The 25,004-nt window shown below is 41.6% G+C and overlaps 1 protein-coding gene across 1 annotated transcript; it reads right to left on the reverse strand.

Annotated features, from left to right (window-relative positions):
* Positions 1 to 411: 411 nt before the first annotated feature.
* On the reverse strand, positions 412 to 22,361 carry efhd2 (EF-hand domain family, member D2). Its single transcript, XM_080734329.1, has 4 exons — positions 21,740 to 22,361; positions 5,915 to 6,062; positions 4,516 to 4,650; positions 412 to 1,141 (listed from the first exon to the last, which is right to left on the reverse strand). Exons 1-4 carry the CDS (start codon positions 22,042 to 22,044, stop codon positions 1,010 to 1,012), a joined length of 720 nt encoding a protein of 239 aa, XP_080590455.1. The 5' UTR covers positions 22,045 to 22,361; the 3' UTR covers positions 412 to 1,009.
* Positions 22,362 to 25,004: the final 2,643 nt, after the last annotated feature.

A 25,004-nucleotide genomic window follows, 5' to 3' on the forward strand; every position in this document is an offset into this window, starting at 1 on the left:
AGCAGCCGGTTGCCGCCCGACATCCTGTCATTTTGGATCCAGATTGCCATTTTGGGGGAAATTCACATTGATTATTGGTAATAATCTTAACATATAGCAGCAATTAAAAGCAGAGTAGCACAGTTACAAGACAGCAGGATGTTCTCGCCATCAGCGGTGGACATTTGGAGACACCTAGTGACCTAGTTGAACGTCGCATCACAGATGCTTCAGCTCTGCTGTTGCTTGTCAGTAGTTGAACGAGTAGGCCTGGGTGGACTCTCAGGCTAGGGGACCATTTGAGGGATATTCAAAGATTGTCTGAACTTTACAGTGCCCATGCAAAACACACTCCGAAAAATGACCACCACCACGCATGCAAAACCATCACCAACGGACACCCTGGTTAACTCCCATCCCTCCCCACCCGACATTAAAAAATATAGTCTAAAATTAAACCCCGTCATAGAATACGATCCAATATGGAAAGCATGCACTCGTGTTTATTTATTATTATTTACTTTTTTATCTGAACAGCCCCGACAAGCTAGATACACTGCAGCCAGGGAGGGCACAGTGATTCTTTCAGATTTGAGAAGTGTACAGCTACAGCATACATTCTACAGAACATGACATCATGTAGAGAGTGCACTAATCAAAGCGAAACACAATGAGCTGGACACCGGACCACTTTGGAACGAAAAGTTACAACATCACAATGAATGGAAAAACAAGTATAATGGTCATGGTCAGTATAATTGTCATTGGCATAGGAGTAGCGGTCATAATGTGTACAGCTCATTGCATCATCGACTAGCGACATGTATGAAACCCTTTAGGTAAGTACAGAACTGCCTCACCTAAACTGATTTTCAGGACCCAGACAGACACACACACGCGCACACACACACACACACACACAGATAAAATGACGCACAGTCAGACGGACTAAGAACCCAGGCAGGGCAGAGAGGACCCTAGGAGAGGCAGGGGGATGCATAAAGGCTTCGTGGCACACAGCCCCTGGTCGTTACTTGAAGGCTGACTGCAGGTTCTTGAAAGCTGCTTGCCTCTGCTTCCTCTCCTCTGCCTCCTTCTTCTTGGACTCTTGCTCCTCGCGGATCTCTGCCTCGAAGCGGTTCGACTCATTGATGGCCTGAACCTGCGAGAAAGCAGAGAGAACACTTAACAACAAACTCCATTAAACTGAATAGAGCATCCGCACACATGCGCAAGACACGTTTAATGCAAAGATAAATCTTTTGTGATCCCAGGAGGGAAATTCGGGGATTGTACATATCGTCACTGTCAGCTAGAAACCTTGTATCTTGAGTTTCAAATGTGTTTTCGCAAAGTAAAGCCCTGCTTCATCAGACAATGCTGTCGCACAAAAGTAGTGAAAACAGCAGATCTACAAGCACAACGAGGCGTTGTGTGCTTGTAGATCGGCTGTTTTCACCCGCGAGGCGTTGTGTGCTTGTAGATCGGCTGTTTTCAGTAGTTTAGTTAATTTTTTTAAATGATAAAAACAAACGGTTTCCACCCGACAACGACGATATACAACATATACCAGTGTGATTCGAGTTGCGGTTCGTTGTTTAAGTTGGGCAAAATGTGGACAAAGTTCTTTCCCAAATATGGATGTTGATATGAAATGGAGGTGGGGGTGATTGGGTTGCAAAAAAAGATCCCTCATAATATGGGGTTGTGGTATTGCCAGCTCCCTAGGCCAAAATCAATGTCCAATGTGTGAATAGACCAGGTCATTGTCTGGTGAATTTAAAGCATTAAGGGTTCTTTTTCCCTTTGGAGAAAAGGATTAGATAGCTGCGCCACCAGCAATGATATGATACTTTAACTAGAAATACTGTTCCTTCGAAACAGTGTGGGCTCGCTTCCAACCCAACAAATAGGATACTTTAAGGTACTGTAAGGTACAGTACCTTACAGTATTGTACTGTACCTTACTATACTGTACTGCACCTTACTGTACTGTACTGTACTGTACTTTACTGTACTCTACTGTACTGTACCTTACTGTACTTTACTGTACTCTACTGTAACTTACTGTACTTTACTGTACTGTACCTTACTGTACTGTACCTTACTGTACTGTACTTTACTGTACCTTACTGTACTGTACTGTACTGTACCTTACTGTACTATACTATACTGTACTCTACTGTACCGTACTGTACCTTACTGTACTGTACTCTACTGTACCTTACTATACTGTACTTTACTGTACTCCACTGTACCTTACTGTACTTTATTGTACTTTACTGTACTTTATTGTACTTTACTGTACTCTACTGTACTTTACTGTACTCTACTGTACCTTACTGTATTGTTTTGTACTTTACTGTACCTTACTGTACTTTACTGTACTCTACTGTAACTTACTGTACTTTACTGTACTCTACTGTACTGTACCTTACTGTACTTTACTGTACTCTACTGTACCTTACTGTACTGTACCTTACTGTACTGTACTTTACTGTACTCTACTGTACCTTACTGTACTGTACTGTACCTTACTGTACTATACTATACTGTACTCTACTGTACCGTACTGTACCTTACTGTACTGTACTCTACTGTACCTTACTATACTGTACTTTACTGTACTCTACTGTACTTTACTGTACTCCACTGTACCTTACTGTACTTTATTGTACTGTACTGTACTTTATTGTACTTTACTGTACCTTACTATACTTTACTGTACTCTACTGAACCTTACTGTACTTTTACTGTACTCTACTGAACCTTACTGTACATATTCTATGTGTTCTAGAGGTGTATATTGAGTGCATATACTGTAGGTTAACAATCCCAGAACACATCTGTCCTCCACTATGTCTATAACCAAGGCGTTCTTCTGTGGCCACTCCAGACTGAGGAGTGGAGCATGACTTTTATTGTGTTTGTGGATCTGATTTGAAAATGCAGATATATCTCCCTGAAAACCAACAACAACCACTAATACGGCTGATTGTCCCTGCGGGTTCTAGGATATATACTGTAAATCCCATTGCCCGGGATCCTAAAACCTTATTCTTTTTAAGTAAAATTTCTAAAACACTACAAAACATGTCTCAAAGACAAATACAAGCAAACATCTCCACAGTAACACAGTAACAGTTGTTTGTGTGTGTGTGTGTGTGTGTGTGTGTGTGTGTGTGTGTGTGTGTGTGTGTGTGTGTGCGTGCGTGCGTGCGTGCGTGTGCACATTGTAGATCAACTTCATAGCAGTATTAAGTGGTCCATCTATGTTTTTTATTAATAATAAAATCTGCAAAGTAACAAGTAACTGAGGCTGTCAAATGCTGTATTTATAGTAGAGTATATGTAACAAAAATGGAAAGTAGAGTAAAAGTACCTCAAAATTGTACTGTAGGTACAAGTACTTGTATATACTTGAGTAAATGTACTTGGTTACTTTGCAGCACCACAGAACAGCCAATGACAGACAGGCCTTTAATCACAGCTGTCTCAATCAGTAGAGTGGAGATGGACATTTATAGATATTTGTAGTTTTAACTCAGAATATATACATCACACAGCTTAGATATTTGGATCAAATCAGAGAGCAGACCTGTGTGAACGCAATGATATAAATAGCATATCTGAAGTGTGAACACTGCAGCCACAGCGCCTTAACATAAACATGGGTCTATTATCCTTCTCTCTACTCACTAAACCCATTGGAAATGCATTGGGTGCTTAAAGTTAAACATTTTTATTTTTTTATATTTATACTACAAAACATTTCAAAACCAAAAATACAAGCACACGTGTCCTCAGTAAGCTGAACACATAAAAATTTGAATGGTGTTGAAAGGTGTAAGCGTTTAAGAGATGAATCGCGCCAAAGTTTTGAGGAGATACTGACTGACTATAAATAATGAAGATAACATACGTGTGCTCGCCTTCCAGGCGAGCCCACAATTACTACACCATTGCTAATGCATTGGTTAACCTATTGAATACTGAAACTTGCTTGGGTAGGCTAGGTAATGCAACACTGTGAACTTTCTGTCGCCTTTATCTTGTTGTCATAGTTACATTATCCAATGTGTTTTAATGCAGCTGAAAGAACGGATTGATTTGAAATAATTATTCCCTGTAGAAAAGACTGTTTTACAAACAAATTGTCTACGACTTTTTCACGGCAAGAGAAATATCAGCCAGGGGAGCAGAGAGGAGCAGGCAAGTTTATCACAAGGAAGTGTGAATTAAACAAAATTAAACTATGCTATGCTTTGGAAAATTGTCAGCAGTAATACAAATATAAAGGAATTGGTAGCCATTGGGCTCAACATGAATTGCCAGTATTATGGTTATAGTCCTTTAAATCAGTGGTTCCCAAACTTTTTAGCCTGTGACCCAAAGAGTTTAGACGTTCGCCTGGGACCCAAACTAGTGAAACTAGACGATCTACAAGCTCACAATGCGTTGCTTCGCGCCGCGTTGAGAGCTTGTAGATCGGCTATTTTCACTACTTTGGCCAGTGTTTGGGTAAGATGCACTTACTTTGGCTTCAAAGAATGTTTTGGCTCCCTTCACGCCCTCGGTGGAGACATCGATCTCAGAAAGCCTGGCCAACGCACAGAGGCCACTGTCCTCCGCCAGCTCTCCTGCTGCGGCCTTCCTGAAGATCATCAGGAACTAGACGAAAAGATAACATATTATTTGCTTAAAGTCAAAGTTTTAAAATGGAACACTAAAATCCAATGAATGATTCATGGTGGATTAATGGTAAAAGCCGCCATTAAATGTTTTTCAGTGCATTTGAGGTCACTATGCATTTAGTTTCGTATAGCCAGAACATCAGCCTACCAAAACCTCTGGGGATGTCTAACTTAAATGTAGGGGCTAAAAGAGCGATGCTACAATGGCAGCTAATAAACCTCTACTGATTTAGAAACCAATCCTGATACTATCCCAATATGAAGGACTACTACCAAGACTAACAATGCTGTCTTTTTTTTTTAAATCTCCAAATAGTGTCCAACCATTTTAACCCCTACATTGAATGTAGATGTAACCAGATAGGTGGAGGTGTCTGGCTACACAAGTCAAGACTACTATGCATTGGTTAATTTATATTTAGTGTTTGAAGTGAGTGTATTATGTACTGTATGTTTACTAATACCATGTACATGTAACACTTCTCTATTGTTTTATTTAAATACTTTTACAAATAATTCCACTTTCCGCCTTTTACCAATCTACTATTGCACTGCGTTGTTGAATTTTAAGTGCCGTCAGCTCAGCTCTCCGTTTTTGTTCACATTTGAGTCTATACACAGCACACTCCTCAGTGTATTTAACTCAAGAGTTTTCAAATGGATGGACAGTTTGGACACTAGGTCAGGGGTTTTCAAAGTGGGTGACGGGGCACCCTGGGGTGCCGCAACGGCAGTCGAGGGGTGCCGCGAGATCATTTGATAATATTTGGAATTTATTTGGAAACTTGAAGTACAAAGTTATTTTCAGTCCGTTCTAACCAAAATGGCTGTTATCTCAACGTTTTCCTCGCAACATAATCACAAAAATATCATCACTGTCGGGCAGAAACCTTGTATCTCTAATGTGTACGTCTTTTGGTAAAGCAAAGCCCTGCTTCATCATACAAGACTGTCGCACAAAACTAGTGAAAACAGCCGATCTACAAGCACACAAAGGCGTTGTGTGCTTGTAGATCTGCTGTTTTCACTAGTTTAGTACATTTTATAGATGATAAATACAAGACGAACAGTTTTGGACATACAAGGTTTCCACCCGGCAACGACAATATGCTATAAATATAAGGTGTTGGGAGTGAAAATTATAATGAAGGGGTGCCTCGGATTAAAAAAATATTCATGGGGTGCCCTGAGACAAAAAAGTTTGGGAACCCCTGCACTAGGTTGTTATCTTTGTTTCTCACCTCTCTGAAGCTCAGCTTATTGTCCAGGTCTTCATCCACCTCTTTGATCATGTTCTTCAGGCCTAAGTGGGTCTGAGGCGCTCCCAGCTTCTCCATCATCAGCTTCAGTTCCATCAGATCGATGAAGCCATCCTTCCCTGCATCATATCTGCAAACAGGTGGGGAGAAATGGAGCTTGTCAATCTTTGCTAGCTAGCGCGGGGCGCCTGGTGGCCTAGTGGACCAGGCGTAGGGCTGTCACAATTATTACATAATCGTCTAATCGTGATTATTTGACATTATCGCAATTATTTTGTCATAATCGTCATAATCGTGAATGTTGAAAAATTTCCGAAATAGTGGAAATAGCAGATCTACAAGCTCACAACGCGTCGCATCGCAACGCGTTGTGAGCTTGTAGATCGGCTATTTCCACTATCAAAGTTATTTTTTTAAGTAGTAAGTTGTCAAATATGTCAGTAATTTCTTTGTATATTTAGGTTGTGTGTCATATCTACCATGTACAACTTCAAAGCCTAAAAGCCAAACAGAAATGTAATTATCAACGACAAAAACACAATTAAATCGTTAATCGCCAATTATTTGAGTGACAATTAATCGTCATGTAAAATGTCATATCGTGACAGCCCTAACCAGGCGCATACCATATAGGCATTGCCATTTCGGCATCAATGCCTGTCGGCGTCGCCGGTTCGATTCCCGATCCGGCCGACCTTTGCCGCATGTCACTCCCTGTCTCTCCCCCATTTCCTGTCAGTCTACTGTCCTATCCAATAAAGGCAAAAAGCCCCAAAACAAATCTTAAAAAAAAAAAATCTTTGCTAGCTAGCATTTCCTACTACTCGCTGCTAAAGTGACCAAATTCCTCAACAGCTAACAATACTAGAAAATATAGTTTGTTGATAAGTGACTGCACAATTTCAGCTGACCATAAATTAATACACATGGATTGAATGTAGTACTGCTTGAGACCACATGATGGTGCTAAGAACATTGAAACACATTTATGTCCATCTTTTCCATTCAACTTCTGGTTCTGACTAAACTTGAAGTTGCTCCACTGATATGGGCAAAAATGACAATAAAAGAAATAGTAAGGGTGCAACAATCAAATGAATTCAAACGATTACTAAAAAATAAAAGATAACCGATAAAGTAAATAAATAATCCATTTTTATACACAACACTGTTGTGAAAAGTATAAACTAATGCTTAAGAGGTTAATAAAAATAAGTCATATTTTGTAATACACTTTTTATTTGCAGCCTTAATTACAAGCAATGTTACAGAAAATGTTCCAGATTTGTTAATAAAAATAAGTCATATTTTGTAATACACTTTTTATTTGCAGCCTTAATTACAAGCAATGTTACAGAAAATGTTCCAGATTTGTTCAGGAATAGACTTGGCTGAATATCCTCAGTCCATGAAAATATGATTATCTAATGGCCTGGGTGGGCAGAGCTTAACTCAACATGCTTAGTGGGTGTGGAGCTGATGTAATGTTTTAAACAAACAGCTGCCAGAGATGTGATGGCTAGTGGGCGCATTCATGCCAACTTAAGCCAACGGCTTCAAAGGTCGCGCCAGTTCAAGTCAGTCTGTTACATTGGAGTTTGTCCCTGGCACAGAGAGATATGGAGAGGAAGATAAAAAAAAATAAACACACACACAATATAGTCCATAGTATGAAGGTGTTGCTTGCCTGATCTACAAGCTTAAGTGTTAATAACTAATAAATCTCTTTGATTTGGCAAGCGGCACTCTTGTGCCATTATAAATTTAAGATAAAGAAATAAGAGGAAGTCTGCAGTCTGACTCACCGTGCTAGAAGCAACAGAGCAGCACAAAAACACACACAGAGATCTGAGTCAGACCTTTACAGGAATGTATGTGATCGCTGTTTGACCAGGGACCTAATTCTGAAATAAACCTAGCCCCCAAATATCCCCCGAAAATGAAACACCTGTGGTTTCACAGACCGTAAAAACTGTTTATGAGAAGCTTTACAAGAAGATGATGATGCAATATACACTATTAAATTAGAAAATGCTTTTTCAACAACTTTCAGTATTGGTGGTATATAAAACTAGACCAGGTCAACCTGGTTGTGCCAGACCCCCTGTCTGTCATCATCATTTATGACATCATGCCTTTTGTAGGCATGTCATCATCATGTCATCATCATATATACCCTTTATATAGAAAACCCGGACCGACATTTGCTTATGTAGGCCTACCCATTTCATGGGTCTGGCAATTAATGTTCAAATTGGTGTCCAGGGAGCCTCAGGGTTCCTTGAGATTAAAACGTTTAAGAACAGTTAACTACAGTAAAGACAACTAAAAACTGGACAAAGGTGAATGGATAAGGACTTGAGCTAAAGACGTGGCTTCCTGTCCACCCACCTCACCCCCTCGGATATTATGTTTAAAACCACTTCCTCCATACTTTCTCAGCTTCCTCTACTTGAGCACGTTTGCCATGGCAACAGCCAGCGTTTACTGAAGACCTTGGCGGTTTGGGGTGAGGCTAGCACAAACAGTTACACTTGCAGCGCTTTTCTTTTCTCAACCTCTTTGAAACACACACACACACACACAGTGGCACACACAGTGGCACACACACATACGCAACACAACAGAGCATTCATTTATAACTGCTGCACGTCCTCATCTTGGCAGCACAAGGAACCTCTTTTCTCCCATTGTCAGTCTGTTGTTGTCTCCACCAGCCGAAGGCTGAGGGGAGAGTATGTTTTCCCCTCCGTCCGTCCGTGCGTCCGTGCGTCCGTCCGTGCGTGCGTCCGTCCGTGTGTCCTCGCAGTTTGTGTGCAGCTAATCTCAGTCGCCGTTGGCCCGGTCGCTGCCAAAGTGAGCACACACATTCCCTGGATGCCAATCTAGAACCTCTGCCCTAAATTTTTCAAATGGGCTTTTTCTAGCGCCACCTAGTGGCCGATGTGTGTCCGTCCGTGGGTCCTCGCAGTTTGTGTGCAGCTAATCTCAGTCGCCGTTGGCCCGGTCGCTGCCAAAGTGAGCACACACATTCCCTGGATGCCAATCTAGAACCTCTGCCCTAAATTTTTCAAATGGGCCTTTTCTAGCGCCACCTAGTGGCCGATGTTTGCAAAACACATTTCTGTGCACTATTCTTACAGGTTTTGTCCAAAAATCCTACAAATCGGTAGGCAGTATCTCGACAGTCATGTGATCGACACGGATCTGTCCGATTTTGCATATTCCATCCTGATTGGCTAAGATTGGCTTTCAAAGTTTGTAGGATTGCGTGCGTCCTCGCAGTTTGTGAGCAGCTAATCTCAGTCGCCGTTGGCCCGGTCGCTGCCAAAGTGAGCACACACATTCCCTGGATGCCAAACTAGAACCTCTGCCCTAAATTTTTTAAATGGGCCTTTTCTAGCGCCACCTAGTGGCCGATGTTTGCAAAACACATTTCTGTGCACTATTCTTACAGATTTTGTCCAAAAATCCTACAAATCGGTAGGCAGTATCTCGACAGTCATGTGATCGACACGGATCTTTCCGATTTGGCATATTCCATCCTGATTGGCTAAGATTGGCTTCCAAAGTTTGTAGGATTGAGCCGTTTTGAACAAAATGCCTCAAATCACAAACGCAAAGTGCAATTATCATGAAATCGCGCACACACGTTCCCACTAGGCCGAGGAAGAAATGCCACGTATTCTTTTTTAAATCAGCCTCATGGTGGCGCTATAACAGGCTGATTTGTGGTTTTACCTATAACTCCACCGATCAGTTCACAAGGACGCACGGTCTGGTGGAGACCTGTGCTCGGAAGAGCACTGCTTCTAGTTAAGCATGTTCCTTTTTATGCCAACAGCACAGAAACATGAGGGGAATTCTCCCAACAAACCACCTTCCTCCAGCTCTCAACTTCCTCATTATCTATGGATAAACAAACTGATGTTTTCGGTAAATCACGCAGTTGTACAACGAGAAACAGAAGTTGGGCTCTCTTTTTCTTGTGTCCTAAACCGCCAATTACCGATGTTCTGAATAATGAAATATTTAAATCTATTTGAGAACATTTAAAACAACAACTTTAATAAGTACTAGTATGTACAAGGAATTCCACAAATTCTGCTGGTTTCTTTAGGTTGGGACTGGGAGGTCAACTCTTAACATGCTTTTGCCTCAGACTTTGAACTTAATTAGCTTTAAAGTGAAACAGTATATAGATTGATGTTATGGCTCTGTTAGGGCAGGTCCAGGTTGTCTATGGCTCCTCTGGGGAGTCATGCCAAGATTCCTAAGGTTCCTGTCGTGTTCATGCCTGTTTTGTTAAGACTTTCCGTTCCAGCACAAGTAGCTTTGAATTCTGTGAACCTTTTATAAAGGGAAGAATAAGTGATATTTTGTTCAAATAAGTGTTGAATAGCTCTTTATTCCGATAAAATCATTCCGTATCATCATTCCGTAATCATTGTTATAGAGTGTTTGTTCAGTAACAGGGTCTCCAGCTCTTTAGTAAGCAGAAACAGAGAACTCATACAGGATACAGCATAAATGTGATGAAACAAAACATTACAAAATCAATGTCCTATCCTGTGATGTCATGTGGTTCTACCATCCTCATCAGCAGCACCGCTCACTTCAGTTCACACAGGTCTGTGTGTGTTTTCTTTTCCTTCTTTTTTACATTTTATCAATACAAATATTGTATTGTGGTCCCAGGCACAACATATTTTTAGATGGGGGTCTGCTGCCAAATACATAGTAATTTGAGTTTGAAAACCATTAGATTAGATGGATTAGATTAGGGAATTTGTGTTAAGGAAGTCCAAGTGTGCTTTGGCTAGTATTCTTTGGCAGAAGTGAAAACAAAAAGATGTTCAAAAGATGTGGGGAGGAAAAAAAATTAAATATCTCGTCTGATAGGAAGTGGGGCCCCTCACACAGGGTCCACTTCCTTCTGTCAGCAGGAGGTCTCCTCTAAACTAATATAGTTTTTACATTTCACTCCCTGAAAACAAACTTCTTTAAATAGATCAATGGCAGACCCTATGAAAAAGGGAACTTTCCACTTTTTTTTTTAACCCAAATTCCATCGTTCTATTAGTGAGGCGGAAAAGAAAACCTGACATAACACTTCCAAATGCATCGTGTCTTGGGCGTTCCTTCTCAAATCACTGGCAAAATGCATAGGTTAGCCTACATAATTTCAGGTTAAAAATAGTCCCACTTTAACAACACTATACTAGTCTTCCAGAACCTTTGGCTCTGTGAAACTGTGGATATAGCCAGGATTCAAGATTCAGATCATTTATTTATCTGGCACAGTTTAAGGCACATGGAGCATAAACGTACAGTACGTTGAATAAATGCAATAAGGCTGAACCTGAGATGCACTCATCATCATCTGCTAATGAGTTGTGTCTGAGTGTTCAGGAAGGAACCAGCTACTTACGCAGTAAACTTGGTCAAAGAGGAAGTGCAAATTGACCCAACTTCCTCAATTGCAGAAATGTTTCTGTGCAAACGTAGAGACGACAACTATGAATATCCCTATTTGGGCATAACCAGGTCCACTTAACAGCTGTTGCAAACGTCAAGCATTCACCTACGCCTATATCATCTCTACACTTGAGATAAAGGTCCTGTTGGAAGTAAGTAAAGTAATTACAAGTAAAATAAAATAAGGATCTAATTGAATACAATTATATGGGTTGTCCTGATAGAATACCATCCACTCCCTTGATTTATTAACCACTTAATGTACGAGGTTACAACACCATGGCCCATTGTGGTGAGCTTGTTGGTCTGTGATTTTCAGATTTATTTTCAGAAATACATTTGTACCTATAATGACATGTCCACAATTGGGATGTCAGGGTTACAGTGCTTACTTGACTGTTTATAGTGCTTTTTCTTTCAAAGGTTTCAGCACCCAGTATAACTAGACTAATCGTGTGGACATTGTGGACTTAATGTGTTACATTGCATCTGTCTGTATGGTGCCAATTAATGTCAAACTTGGCCAGAAGCTTAGCGACTCTGAGGTTTTCTTTCAGCCAGCCCCCGCTTTCACCCACATTTCCCGGGAAAACCCCTCACTACTGACTGGTGGCAAATCATTCTGATTCAGATGTTGTCTTGTCATCTGTAAAAACAAGGGCGAAAAGCGACCTCGCCCTAAAGGGCAAGGTCACACAGAGGACGAGGTTACGCAGGACGGAATTCGTACAGGACGGAATTCATTATTAATATATAGCGGTATATATCGGACCAGTTACCCATATATGGAGATCCCTGATACCCATATATGGAGATCCATGTACTGTATATGGAGATATGGGCATATTGGTTGGATCGGCGGTTCTGTTTCATACAACTGTACATTGTGCAAGTACATTAACGGCAGGGGTGCAGCTAAGAACATAGGCAAAAATCTGAGCTATCCGTGTGCAAAAGTTGGAGTCTGTAGAACCAACCGCTGTGAGAACCCAGACATGCTTACTCGGTTACTAATTATGTGAAAAGTCCTATGACGTCTGACATCACACATACAATCCCTTTTATGCCCATATAAGGAGATCCCTGTCTGTAGAACCAACCGTGTGCTGTGAGACCCCAGACATGCGTCCATGAGTGTCAGTATCTGTCTCTCAGTCTCTCTCAGTCTCAAGTCCCCTTTTATGAGCATAAAAGGGATTATATTCGTGTGGTTTCCCTAACAGGGCATCATCTGGGAACCAGGTTGAACTCAGCCAAATGGTTACTCAGCAATTCCAGGATCAAGGGCTGACAGACACAATGCCCCACCACTGTGAATACCATGCACGACTTGCCAGAGGATAAGATGCTTAAACCACCTTCTCACCTCCCTTCTTTAAACCACCTTCTCACCTCCCTTCTTGGGCGAATGAACTTTGACTTTACGACCCCTCTAAGACTGCGTTTCCTGGTAGGAAGAAGGGGGGGAGAGGGGGGGGCACCGCAGACCGCACCCACGACATGTACACATTAAAGACATGATGAGATTGGGGAGGGGATGTGCCCACTCCAAGCACTCAAAAATAGAACAATGAACTATGGGGGCATATAAGCAAACACATGGACAAAAGACTTCAGCTTCCCGACGACATCAAGGCAGGCAAGACGTGCCAGCCTCCACCTCCATCAAACTCTCGAACCCTACAGAACCTCCGCTGGAAGCGCGGAATTACACTACAAAGTTTATACCGTAGAGACAACATTGTACTACTGCATATTGAAACTTTGTACTTCTAAACGTATCTTTTTTTTATTACCCGTGTCCAGTGATATTCGATTTTGTGTCTTTCGACTCTTTCCCGGAACATTTGAAAGGTGAGACTGAAGATGTATGCATACTGATATAACGCAGCTAAAAGTAATGATAAAACCTGCCTTCTGAGTCTTTTTCAGTTGTGATCACATTTTATAGAAACTTTAGCATAGCGTGCAATCCGTGCATTGGTGCCAAGTCTGCCAACTCTTCATTGGCTAATTGGTGCCACATAGAGACAGCACTCATCACCCTACTTGCTCGCTCTGCTGCCGCAAGTAATAAATGTTATATGGAATAGGAGCGCCTAGGGCGCACTTCATTTCACATATTCTACAGCACAACAACAAGGTATTTCAAGTATACAGTATGTGTGAGTACGATAAGAAGACGAAAAGTGTGAGAGATAAATTGAAAAGTGAGATGGAATCAATCAAGCACAGACAAAACAAATGAATCTCTATATCCTGTTTATTTAACTCTTGAGAGTGAACAAATGTAACCAAACGGACCCTCTCAAGAGTTACTAATGGCGACACCATCTCGTACTGTGCAGAGCTGTATCACGTCATCCCACCTCTGTACCTTCTCGTTCCTACCGATATCTACTGTCAAAATAAAGCAGCAATGCTTTGCTTCTGCAAATGATTAAATGTTAACATTTAGCTTGACATTTGAGTTTTTGTTTATTTTCTTTGACAAATATGTACAGGCAAAAGATGCATAAAGAGAGATAAGAGCACACAGTCTATATGACCAAGCCTAGCATGTGCGGAAGACATTTTCCTGTGACCATGTGAGCGAATTGACCTGAGGCTGTTTGAAAAGGAAAGGCTTTAGCATGAGCCACACCACTGCGGTGTTGTGACAAACGGGGGGTTTGGTAATCTGTCAATTAAATCCGGGGAAAAGCCAGACCCTGCTGTATACAAACAATGTGTCATTTCCCCTTTTACAGGAACATACTACGCCATACTAGTTAATCCAGACTATACTAATAATACCAATATGCTATAAATTACTGGCAGAGCAATCTGGGAACCCACCCGCAAAACAAAGAAGGAAAACACATTTCCTTCGAATTTCTGCTGGCTGCTTAATCTGTTTTGAGAGGTTACTGGCATGGTGACTGTAATATGTTCCTCAAATTAGGTGTGGGCATTTAAAGCTATCTTATATTAATCATTAGTAAGCTGCAAACACCTCTGTTTGAAGAGAATTCAGAGGAATCATGCGTGTGATTCATCCTCGCAACAATGGGCAGCGATCACATACTGTACTCTGTAATAAGACTAGGGTAACACAGCTTAGGCCTATAAATACATAGATTTTCTTCCAAGACCATTGTTAAACATACATAGATTTTCTGAAACCATTGTTATAAAGGTCAGTGTGTGAGCGAGCGAGCGAGCGAGAGAGCGAAGAGAGAGCGAGAGAGCGAGAGAGACACTAATGAACCTTATGAGTGAGTCATAACTGCATAGAGAGAGTTGTTTGCAGTAGTGGTCTGTATTCAGAGGACAGATGGGGCAGAGACAGCTATGATAAATGTCCCTGGGATGAGACAGAACATTTCTGATGAGGGTCTCTCGGGTAATCAATGATTTGGTAGCATGTGGGGAAGATACAGCACCATATTAGACCATACATTCAGAAAATAGAAAATACACAGCCATTATCTGTATTCTATATCTGTGATGCTGAACATCTAAAAGGTTGGTAGTAAATCATTCCGATTTTGCTGTATTCATCCATCCATAGACCACAGCTAGAGTAGCAATAAGCAACTGACTGACAATAATAATTCTCATAGTGCTGAGCAAACAATTATCCACATCTATCCTGGAATCTCTTATGATCTCTATTTTGGAGGAAGTTCCAAACATTTGCAATCATTTACAAAAATAGCAGAAGTATTTAGGGCATAGGTGTTTAACTGCAACACAATGACCCACGATGTGTAATTCAACTATAACCTGAATAAATCACCGGCCTCAGTCTTCTCATGATGACCCACTATTCCTGAACAGTTAACCAGTCACATGCACGCACACGCACTTCATTCCTGGCCATGCCCTCCCTGTCTACTGCCCGCCAATCTCCTCCAGTCCTGAGGCCTTAATCCCTGTTGCCAGGCAACAGCTAGGCCAACTAGAGCAGGAACAGGGAAAGCCCTCTCAGTCTCTTCCATGCTGTAGCACTCACTAGATTTAAAGGCAGCCTGCATACAACATGCTTGGCTGCCTAGACATGCATTTTTGTGTCTATAGCGTCTGCCACAGGCTATAATGGTGAATTGTGTGGAGTCTGTGGACAATCCTAAGCCGCACAATGATATGTGGCTCTGCTGAGCAGTGTGTAAGTGTGTCAGACGTAAATTTATTCCCTGGTTAAGATAGACGACGGATGTAACAAAGGCACTTACTGTGTATATTATTTCTTGCACAGTAGCATCCCTTCTTCAGACCGATAACTAGACACATTTCTCTACCATGCAACAACGTTCCTCAGAAATTCCTGAATTCTTGGCTCCAAGCCCTGACAAGGGCCATTAGTTCACATTGCCAACAGAGTCCCTTTTAGCACTCAAAGTGACATCATCCTATGACATCATGAGTTGCTATGACACCAAGTCAAGAAACAAGAAATTACATAGTCCTTTTATACCGGCTTGTGACTTATAGAGCAGTTTAGTGTCCTTGTGGAATCCACTGGAAACTGAATTCCATCGTACTATTTATATTATAATAATATAAATGGTATGATGGTATATTTACTATAATAATATCTAATATCTCAGAATCTCCTTCTTTTGACAGGTTATCGGCTGATTATCTGTAGACCAGCTTTGCAAGACCAGCAAGACCAGCTCTGAAGGACCAGCTTTGCAAGACCAGCTTGCTTTGCAAGCTGGTAAACAATGAGCCCACCGACATATAAAGGAATTCAGGCTTTAAGAATTACACACCCAAATATTTTCTGTAATCTCTGCTAACCACCCCAAGCAATGCTGTTTAACCACCTGAACCCCAGCATCCATATTCTGGGATGGAACATTAGCCAAAAATAGCCTATCTATGTTGTGGCACGTTGTGGGCTTGTAGATTGGCTATTTTGCAAAGCTATTTTGTGTAGATGGAAAAAAGCGGTCCAATACTCATGTACAGAGCACACAACGTGAGCTTGTCCAGTTTACTAAGTCTAGACTAGATGGTTTACATGATTAATGTAAGGAAGGGAAGGAAAAACAGAGGGAAGTCTTCACATACAGTAATATGAAAGCTCTCCAGTGACAGAGGGAGCCACTACCCAGATGTCAGCCACTGGATAGGTCGTGTTCACTGGGTTGGGGTCATGGGAACTGGGAATCTCCAGGAGGATGTTTGGACATCATCTCTGCGGCTGCACTCTGCTGGGAGTTGAGCTAAGCCATCCGCAGGTCTGATGGACGTTTGTATGCTTACTTAGGCAAGAAAAAGTGAACCACTTAAACCCTACATCATTTGCTGGCCGGGGTCTCCCAGCAGTATCAACCACCCCAGTATATTCCCTACGATAAATAGCCGATCTACACACTCAGAACGTGTTGTGTTGTGAGCTTTTATATCTGCTATTTTCACCAAACGTTTGCCTTGTGACATGCTCAGAACAGGGATGCTAGGGTTTGTGTGGTTAAGTGAATGGAGTGAATCACATTCACATCTTGTTTCTGCGCTTGTCATTGTCAAACAATGTCTTCTCTGTGTTCAGAATAGATGACCCTAGAACCATGTCTAATAATAAGAAGAAGTCTGGACGATTGCAGAGGCCTAAATCTGATAAATTGCCTACTCAACAATATATCTTAAGTTCCCCATTCTAATATTTTAAGTTGTCTAAAGTAGCAAAGGCCAACTTTGGGATCAACTTTTGATTGCAAGCCATAGAAAACACCTTTGGGCATCACAATATTGATCAACATTCAGCTATTTTGTCCAGGACAAAGTCTTACCTGTTCTAAATGGTCAGAGTAGCACAGCTGTTCTGAAGCTTTCTGAAGTGGGCCAGTTCTCAAGAAATTCCGTAGAACAGTTCTCACTGCTCACAGATCTGCTCAGATATGCTCATCCTACTCAACTGACTGACCACACAAGCCACAATGTAAGAGGTTTATTAGTCAATAGAACCTGGTTGTGTGGCAATAAAAGTAACTTGAACTGCAATTGTCTGACATGTGTCCTGGACCTATATGGCTATATTCAACTCTTAATGGTCAAGTGTTAAATAATTGAAACAGAGAACTGTTCTTTCTCACCAGGAGATGTTATTATAGGTCAATGGAAATCGGATACAGGAGAAACCGCTGATGGTTTGAGTGCTGGGATGCATTTACATTTAGATGCTGCACTCAGCTTCTTGCTACTACCACTACTTGTCTTTTCTTATCCGTGATGGAGGAGCAACCAAGCCCCCAGAACAGCGTGTGGGTTGAAGCTGAATGGACATGGTGGCCGTTTGAGTTAAACCTGAATTGAACGCTACTGCGCGTGCGTAAGGCTACGGTTTACCCTAGTGTGCCTGCTCGGTGCCTCTGCCAATCACAAAGTTGGCAAACTTTTCACTGTGTGACCAGTGGGCAACCAATCACTACACAATTCAGCTCCTCCTGCAGTCTTCTGGGTGCCACTGAGCAACTTGCATTGAAATAAATAGCTAGGGTCGGGGCTGTCCGCTCTCTATATTAAATATAACTCTATGGGAGCAACCGATCAAGTGGCTAATGAGTAAATCTGTGTGGATATAAACTGACCACTAGGAGGGTTATGTTTGCCAGGGTGGTCTAGTCTAATACAGCCATAGTTATGAGAGACAGTGTCTCTCAGGGAGAAGAGATGTACAAGTAAACAAGTAAACAATAACAAGAGATATGAGCATTGTTTACCAAGGAAGGGTAGAGCAGCGATAGGGCTTTGTTATAACAACTTCATGAAAATATTGGCTTTATGTGAGTCAGTGTTCTGATGTGATTGTCAAAGAGAGAGCAATCAAGTGGACTTTCTGGTAGTTGGTAGTGAGGATGTAAGAAAAGAGAAATAATAAATGATGAGCAGGAAGTGAAAAGGGATTTGTCAACACAGTTTGGAATGTTTAGGCAGACCAGTTCCTGAAATAGGCAAGCTGTTTTTAAGCGATACCAGCTTCGTGTCTTTGAGTCAGCTGATCAGTGTTTTAACCCATTTAGACCTGAGGCTGATTCTAAAACCCTAACCTAGCTCACAGTGTTGTTGTGAGACTATTCTAGATATGAATACAGGTGTGCCTTAACTGCCTTGAGATTTTGACTTGCCCATTGGTGAGCCTAGGGCACAAAAGTTTGAAAACCACTGGACTACACAATGTATACTGTATGATATCAGTAAGACTTACTCCCAAGATCAAAGAAAAGAGACTTATTCATGGTATGACAAGAGATGCCAAAATTTCACATTCATTAGCTGATACTAACCCATGACAATAGCCAACTAAAGCAGCCAACTAGTGACTTATTCAAGAGATGGTTAATCTGGTTAGGTGGGTAAGTAGAAGCCATTAATCTAATCTCTTCAGGGAACCTGCAATTCATTAAGAGGGACAATTGGGAGGGGTCTTTGTGAGTGTGAGTGCCATATGTTGGCACAGTTAGGGCCACAAGCCAAGAACCTATTAGACTGACTAGAGGGTAGAGTGCACAGTGCAGCCCATTATGACAAGAGTCTCTCAACACGCCACTGAGATCTGTTTCTAATGCTACAGGTCATTAAGCATACGCTTCTGGCGTGCTGACAATCGCTCTGTGAAGCTATACAGTATCACATGGTGTCAGTTGTCAATGTGAGTTGCAGCTAGAGGTGGTCTCCTGAGATTTGTGAGCAAAACAACTTTACCTTTACATTACCTTCAGAAAAACCGAATGGCACAACTTTAAATAGGCAATGTGCCGATAGAATAGAAACCCTTCATTCAGACTATTAGTAAAATAATAAACCATTGATTCTTCTTTCCTGTCCGACTTTAATGTAACCCTTGATGTCATTTTTCAGACCAACTGCTTCTCAAATGCACAAGTCAAAGCCCTAGTAATCTTGTGTCGGTTACTACAGCCATCACTTACAAGAACATTTGTCCACACTTCACTACATGTGCCATCATGTTTCTCCTTTAGTATAACCTCTGTTTCCTTATGCTCTGCTAGAGTAGAGACAGATGACTCCTAGTCCTTACACTATACGGTTCAGGACAGGTCACAAAGGGGTGATGTTAGTCCAGTTGGGTGCTCTGCTGCACTTTGACCTTTCCTCTGAAGACCAGGTTGTTTGCTGTAGAAGTGTTGACATGAAACTACTGCTGGAACAAACTAACTTTAATATAATGCACCTGTTAAAATAAATAATGCCTATTTCAAATGAGAGAACACTCAACTAGCCTCAGAAAGCACCACAATTTTTTGTTATCAATAACAATGTCTTTAGGCGTTACACTTGAACTTGGTCAGTGTCTGTTTTACAGACAGTAGAGGATTGTCTTTTTCTTTTAGGTTTTCATATTTAACCAAAATCTTTTTTTATCTGGTTTGCAATAGTAATAATGACGGTCTTTTCTTTCTGTTCATGACCCAAGTCTATGACATGGCAGCATGAAAGCACACAGGCAGGCATGATAATGAGATAGGCATTAAAAGGGATGGGAACCTGTCATAAATCACCTGCCATAAAAAGCTGGAGGCGGTGCGGGAAACAGGAAGTTAACTGAAACTATGGTCATTTTCTCAGAGATGTAATGTTTAATAATTACAGGTCTACCATTGTCTTAATACAAATAATTCACTACGCCCTAATTGACTTGCTTCCAGTGTGAATATAAATGCAGCAGACATCCCAAACAAAGTTATGTTGATAGTGACACACATTCTCTGCATTCTCATGTGAGACCCACCGATGTTTCACACCACTTCTCTCTCCAATTTGACAAAGAAGCTCTGTGTTGTTCTGTCAATGTGTAAAAGTAGAGCAGCAAGCCTGAGGGATGCTCCAGGCTGCTCCATCAACCCCATTCAACAACTAAACAGGACAACAAGCTGTCAGTGTTGGCACTGGAAACTACACAGTAAACTCATTCATTCATCATGAACTCTCAGTGTAACATTTGTATAAACTCAGAATTAAATCTGAGTTTATAAGTAGGTCGTGGGAAGACAGAGGGTGAATTATCTTTCAGGTTATGGTAAAATACTAAGCATGGGTCATTGTATTGCAGTTAAATCCATCAACTAGACACTGCATTGTTGCGGCCCAATTAAACTAACTCTCATGAGCACTGATTTCTAGCAAAGCTTGTTGAAGGCATACCAGTCTGTCTGACCAAGCTATCTGAAAGACAAGTCTTTAGTTTATGTGATATTATTGTGACTCAAAATGTGCCTTGGCTAAAGAAAACATTACATATTGCTTAAACAGGTTGAAAAGATGCACATACTACTAGTAGGTAACTACTATGCACTATTAAGGAATACAGGTCTTTCATCTGCGTTTACTATGAGCCATAAAGTGGAGCTTAATAGCTCGTAGTGCTCAGTGGCCTACAAACTGTGGTTGTAGAGGTAAGGTCCCAGGTGTGTGTGTGTGTGTGTGTGTGTGTGTGTGTGTGTGTGTGTGTGTGTGTGTGTGTGTGTGTGTGAAGCTGAAGCATGAGGTGGAAACTTCAATTTGATTTACCCTGCATGGTTAAATAAAGGATTTCTAAAAACGTCCAGAATGTGCTTCCTTTATACCGTAGATAACTATTAGTCATTTGTAGGTGTGGCACACATGGCCTGTCTGTTCTTTCAGACAGCCACTGCTTTCAGTGCTGTCCACGGTCCAAGTGGGTTTCTGGAGCAGACAGTATGCAGCTGCTTACACATTATTTGAATCACATTTGTTTACCTTATTTCACTCACACATTTTTTTTAAATTATTGCCAAATCAACATCCAAAGTATGATAGAATGCAAAGTAAGACTATTTCCTGTAGTAATTCATAACTGTGTTTTTCAGCCACACCTGACTAATTCATTAATTTACAAAGACACCATTCAATTTGAATTTATATTAATGTTACTGAGAAGGGAAAACTGTTCACTGACAGCTGGGCAAGTTAGACCTGTGGTGGCCTTACATTCTGGCCTGACATTCAATTAAATTATTAGTATTAAGTATTTGTTCAGGTAACAACAACTTGGTCAGTATACTGAAGATGAGATTAATTCATGGTTGTAAAGTAGTTCTTACACCTCCTGCAACTTGCTGATCACTCTACTACGACCATGCACCAACATCTGCATACTACAGCTTTTAGCCTTAAGTCACTTGGACAGCCAGGATCATCTAAAAGGCCTATATATCTATGTTCGTGAATGTAAAATAAAAAAAAAAACAGCATGTGGTCTGGTCATGTGAGTGGATGATTCAGCCACGTCGTGACCTAATGGTCGTGACCATCACTGTGTGTGTGAAGATCAGGGTGAAGACTGTGAACACTCACTGTTTGAACATTCTCTCCATGTCTTTGATCTGCTTCCTGGAGAACTCCTTGAACTCCGTGTAGGGGTTGAAGACCTTCATGCTGGGCTGCTGGTGATCGCCCAGCCCCTCGTTCAGGTTCCCCCTCCGCTGCAATTTAGCCCCCAACTCAGAGTCCGCGTTCGCCGTGCTCGACTTCTCCTCCTCCGCCCCGCCGCCGTTCTCGTGATGTCCGATGATCGCCTCGTCCACGGCCACCGGTCCCTCGGTCCCGTCCTCGATCTGCAGCCGGCGGCTCAGTTTCGACGACAGCTCGTCTGTGGCCATCTTTATAGAAAATGTACTGTTTCTTTCACACGGACTCGGTCAGACAGGCGACCGTATGAGTAACTATATACAGAGAAGAAGGCGTGAGTGGTGCGTACAACACGTCAGAATATAGTGGTCCGTGGTCCGCAGCCCGCAGGCATCCGTCAGTCAGTTCAGCGGTTGTTCACTGCTGCTCCAGTGCTCCGGTCCAAGGGATTCCCCGATGCAAATGATCCAGGAAATAATAAAAATCAGTGCCAGCAGAGAGAGCGGGGTCGGGCGCCAGGAGTCAGGGCGGCGTGCGACTAGTATTCAAGCACGAATATCTCCACTGAATGGAACGTTTACTGCGTTCATTAGCTACGTAGCGAGTCACCACGCCTTTTAAAAGGGACGTAAAGGACAGTGCTTTGTACAACGTCACACGCTGCTGCTACTACTACTACTACTGTACTTATGCTGACAGTTATTTCCACACGATGAGACACATGTCTGTTAGGATAACGATTGCGTAGCACATCATCATGCACCTGCAACGGAGGTTCTTTTCTTTCCTCATCAACAATGCAAAAGCTGCTGTCACTTTGAATTACACACATAATTTACAGTAGTGCTCTGGGCTGTAGCTTTATAGGGGCTGTGCCATGCAAAGCATGCCTTCCTGGCATGTAACTATAATATTTCTAGTTTTCATTAGCTGCAGGCTCTGTCAGACACACACACACACACACACACACACACACACACACACTGCTGCCCCAGATTATAGGCTATTTATTATAGGAAATTATACTAGGCTATTAGATTAAAATAAAAAAGTAATAACATTATTGTATAACAAAGTGGTTCTCAAAGTGTGGTTCAGGGACCCCAATGGCAATGGGTCCTTGAAAAATCAGTTTAACTACTATTTGAACATAGGAACAAAGAAGTGGAATAGGCCTATATTAGAAACAATTTAACAACATAAATTCAAATAAATATCTCCCATGGTCCTTTCCAACTGGCTCGTCTAGATAAAGTTGTCCGCATTGTAGTTTTGCGCAAACAAAAAGGATATCAAGAAACGGGTTGAGACAAGAGTTAATGTGTATAGTGTTGATCTGGTGACTCTGTATTCTGCAGGCCTGACTCATAACTAGGGGTGTTTATTGTGTGTGTGTGTGTGTGTGTGTGTGTTGTGTGTGTGTGTGTGTGTGTGTGTGTGTATGTGCGTGCGTGCGTGCATGCGGGTGGGTGGAGGGGGTACAGTGAGGCTCAGCTGTGATGTTGCTGTTCTCTTTCTTCTCTGTGATCCACATCTGTGAGGGAGGGGCCACCCCTCACATGGACACCCCTCTACCTGAGCATTGCCATATATGGAGAGAGACTGTCAGAGAGAGAGAGAGAGAGAGAGAGAGGTGGGGGCTCAACACTTATGAGGGAAGGGGAGGAATGTCTGTTCAGAATGCTTTGTGCAAAGACATCGAATGAATCATTCGCAAAAAGTACAGTGGGACATACCTTACGCAAATACAATTTAATTCGCAATTCATTTTTTGTTCCTTTACAATTACATCGATCTTGATGTTGTATTATGGACAACAAAAATGTGATCAATAAATCATTATACATTCATTTGTTCACAAAACCGTCTGTTTTGTTGATGAGGTTTCATAAAACCGTGTGAATTTATACTAGCAGACAGTTGTAGAGAAGTCCACTCATTCTGGGTAGAGTATAAGTTATTTCCTTATATCCTTGTGTCCAAAATCCAAATGACCATCAATTGCACCTGGGGTAACTTATGTACACCAGTATTCAGATAAAATCAGCAGCCATTTCATGGATTTAAGTGTACCTGAAAAACAAAGTGAACTGAAATAAGTGTTGGACTTTCAGCAGTAAAGGATGCAGGATTAAACTAAAGGTATAGGGAAAATGAATCAATCTTGATAAACATATTCTGCAACAACGCATACACTTCCTGAATGTCAGAGAGCATGTAGGTGAAGCAAATGTCTTGACACTTATGGCATATAGAACAAACACTGTGCCGAACCAGTTTGCCAACTGTTTCCCAATGTACCAGAGGGCAATTCACCGTGGACATTAACATGACATTAACATAAAACGCTGCCACCCACACTCACTGAAAATTGCTTAAGAGCGGTAATTACGCCTCAAAACCTAGTTATGGGCTTGTGATTATTGCAATGATCACTCAGCACTGTGCTGAGGTGGACCCATGATGACAGACATCGGGGGGACACACTATAGTCGACTTTTGCAGGACTCTGCCTGACAATACAATAGCCATAATATTATTATAGTTATTATAGAGACAATTCCACTTCAGGTGTGAATATATTTGTCTTTAAAGTCCTTGCTCCTTGATATTTGTTAGCTCCGGTACAAATGGACCTTTGATAACAATGCACTCTGAGACAGCCTGAAGGAGCAAGGAGAATTAATTACAGCATAGCTTGTTTTGCTGCCTGTCAAGGATTTGTGGTGGACACTGTGTAGTGTAGCGTACACTGGCCTTAACACGCTCAAAGCTGTGCTCACTTGAAGCTGCTATGTTTGTGCAATGTGTCATCAAAATCTATAACCATTTGTACATGGGTCCATTTGGTCCTATTTGTACACTCCCGTTGAGGGTAGCTGAATACAGAGGAGTAACTAACATTATGAATGAAACACTGACTGTAGTGTAATGTAAATCAACATGCAAGTGATGATGATGAGTCCAAAATAAGTGAATCCAAAAGATAACAGCAATAACAGATGATAAGTAGAAAAACAACACAAAACAAAACAAAAAATCCAATTCAAGCAGACCCTATTGCAGGCCTGTCATTGCACTGATGAATGAATTCAATTAGAAACATTAAAGCAGCAGATACGTCAAGCTGCAGCAGACTGGAATGTGTGATGCATTGCACATCATCTATATTATTGAGTTTCTCTGTCTCCTCATTGGGGCAAAAGCTCAA

Source organism: Nannobrachium achirus, assembly GCF_963921795.1.
Source record: "Nannobrachium achirus genome assembly, chromosome: 9".
NCBI lineage: Eukaryota > Metazoa > Chordata > Actinopteri > Myctophiformes > Myctophidae > Nannobrachium > Nannobrachium achirus.

Excerpts from the sequence above, each read along its gene's own strand:
- efhd2 (XM_080734329.1), bottom strand. The coding sequence starts at position 22,044 with ATGGCCACAGACGAGCTGTCGTCGAAACTGAGCCGCCGGCTGCAGATC. Across the intron at positions 6,063-21,739 it reads ATGGAGAGAATGTTCAAACA|ATATGATGCAGGGAAGGATG; the intron begins GTGAGTGTTCAC and ends ACCTGTTTGCAG. Across the intron at positions 1,142-4,515 it reads AAACATTCTTTGAAGCCAAA|GTTCAGGCCATCAATGAGTC; the intron begins GTAAGTGCATCT and ends GCTTTCTCGCAG.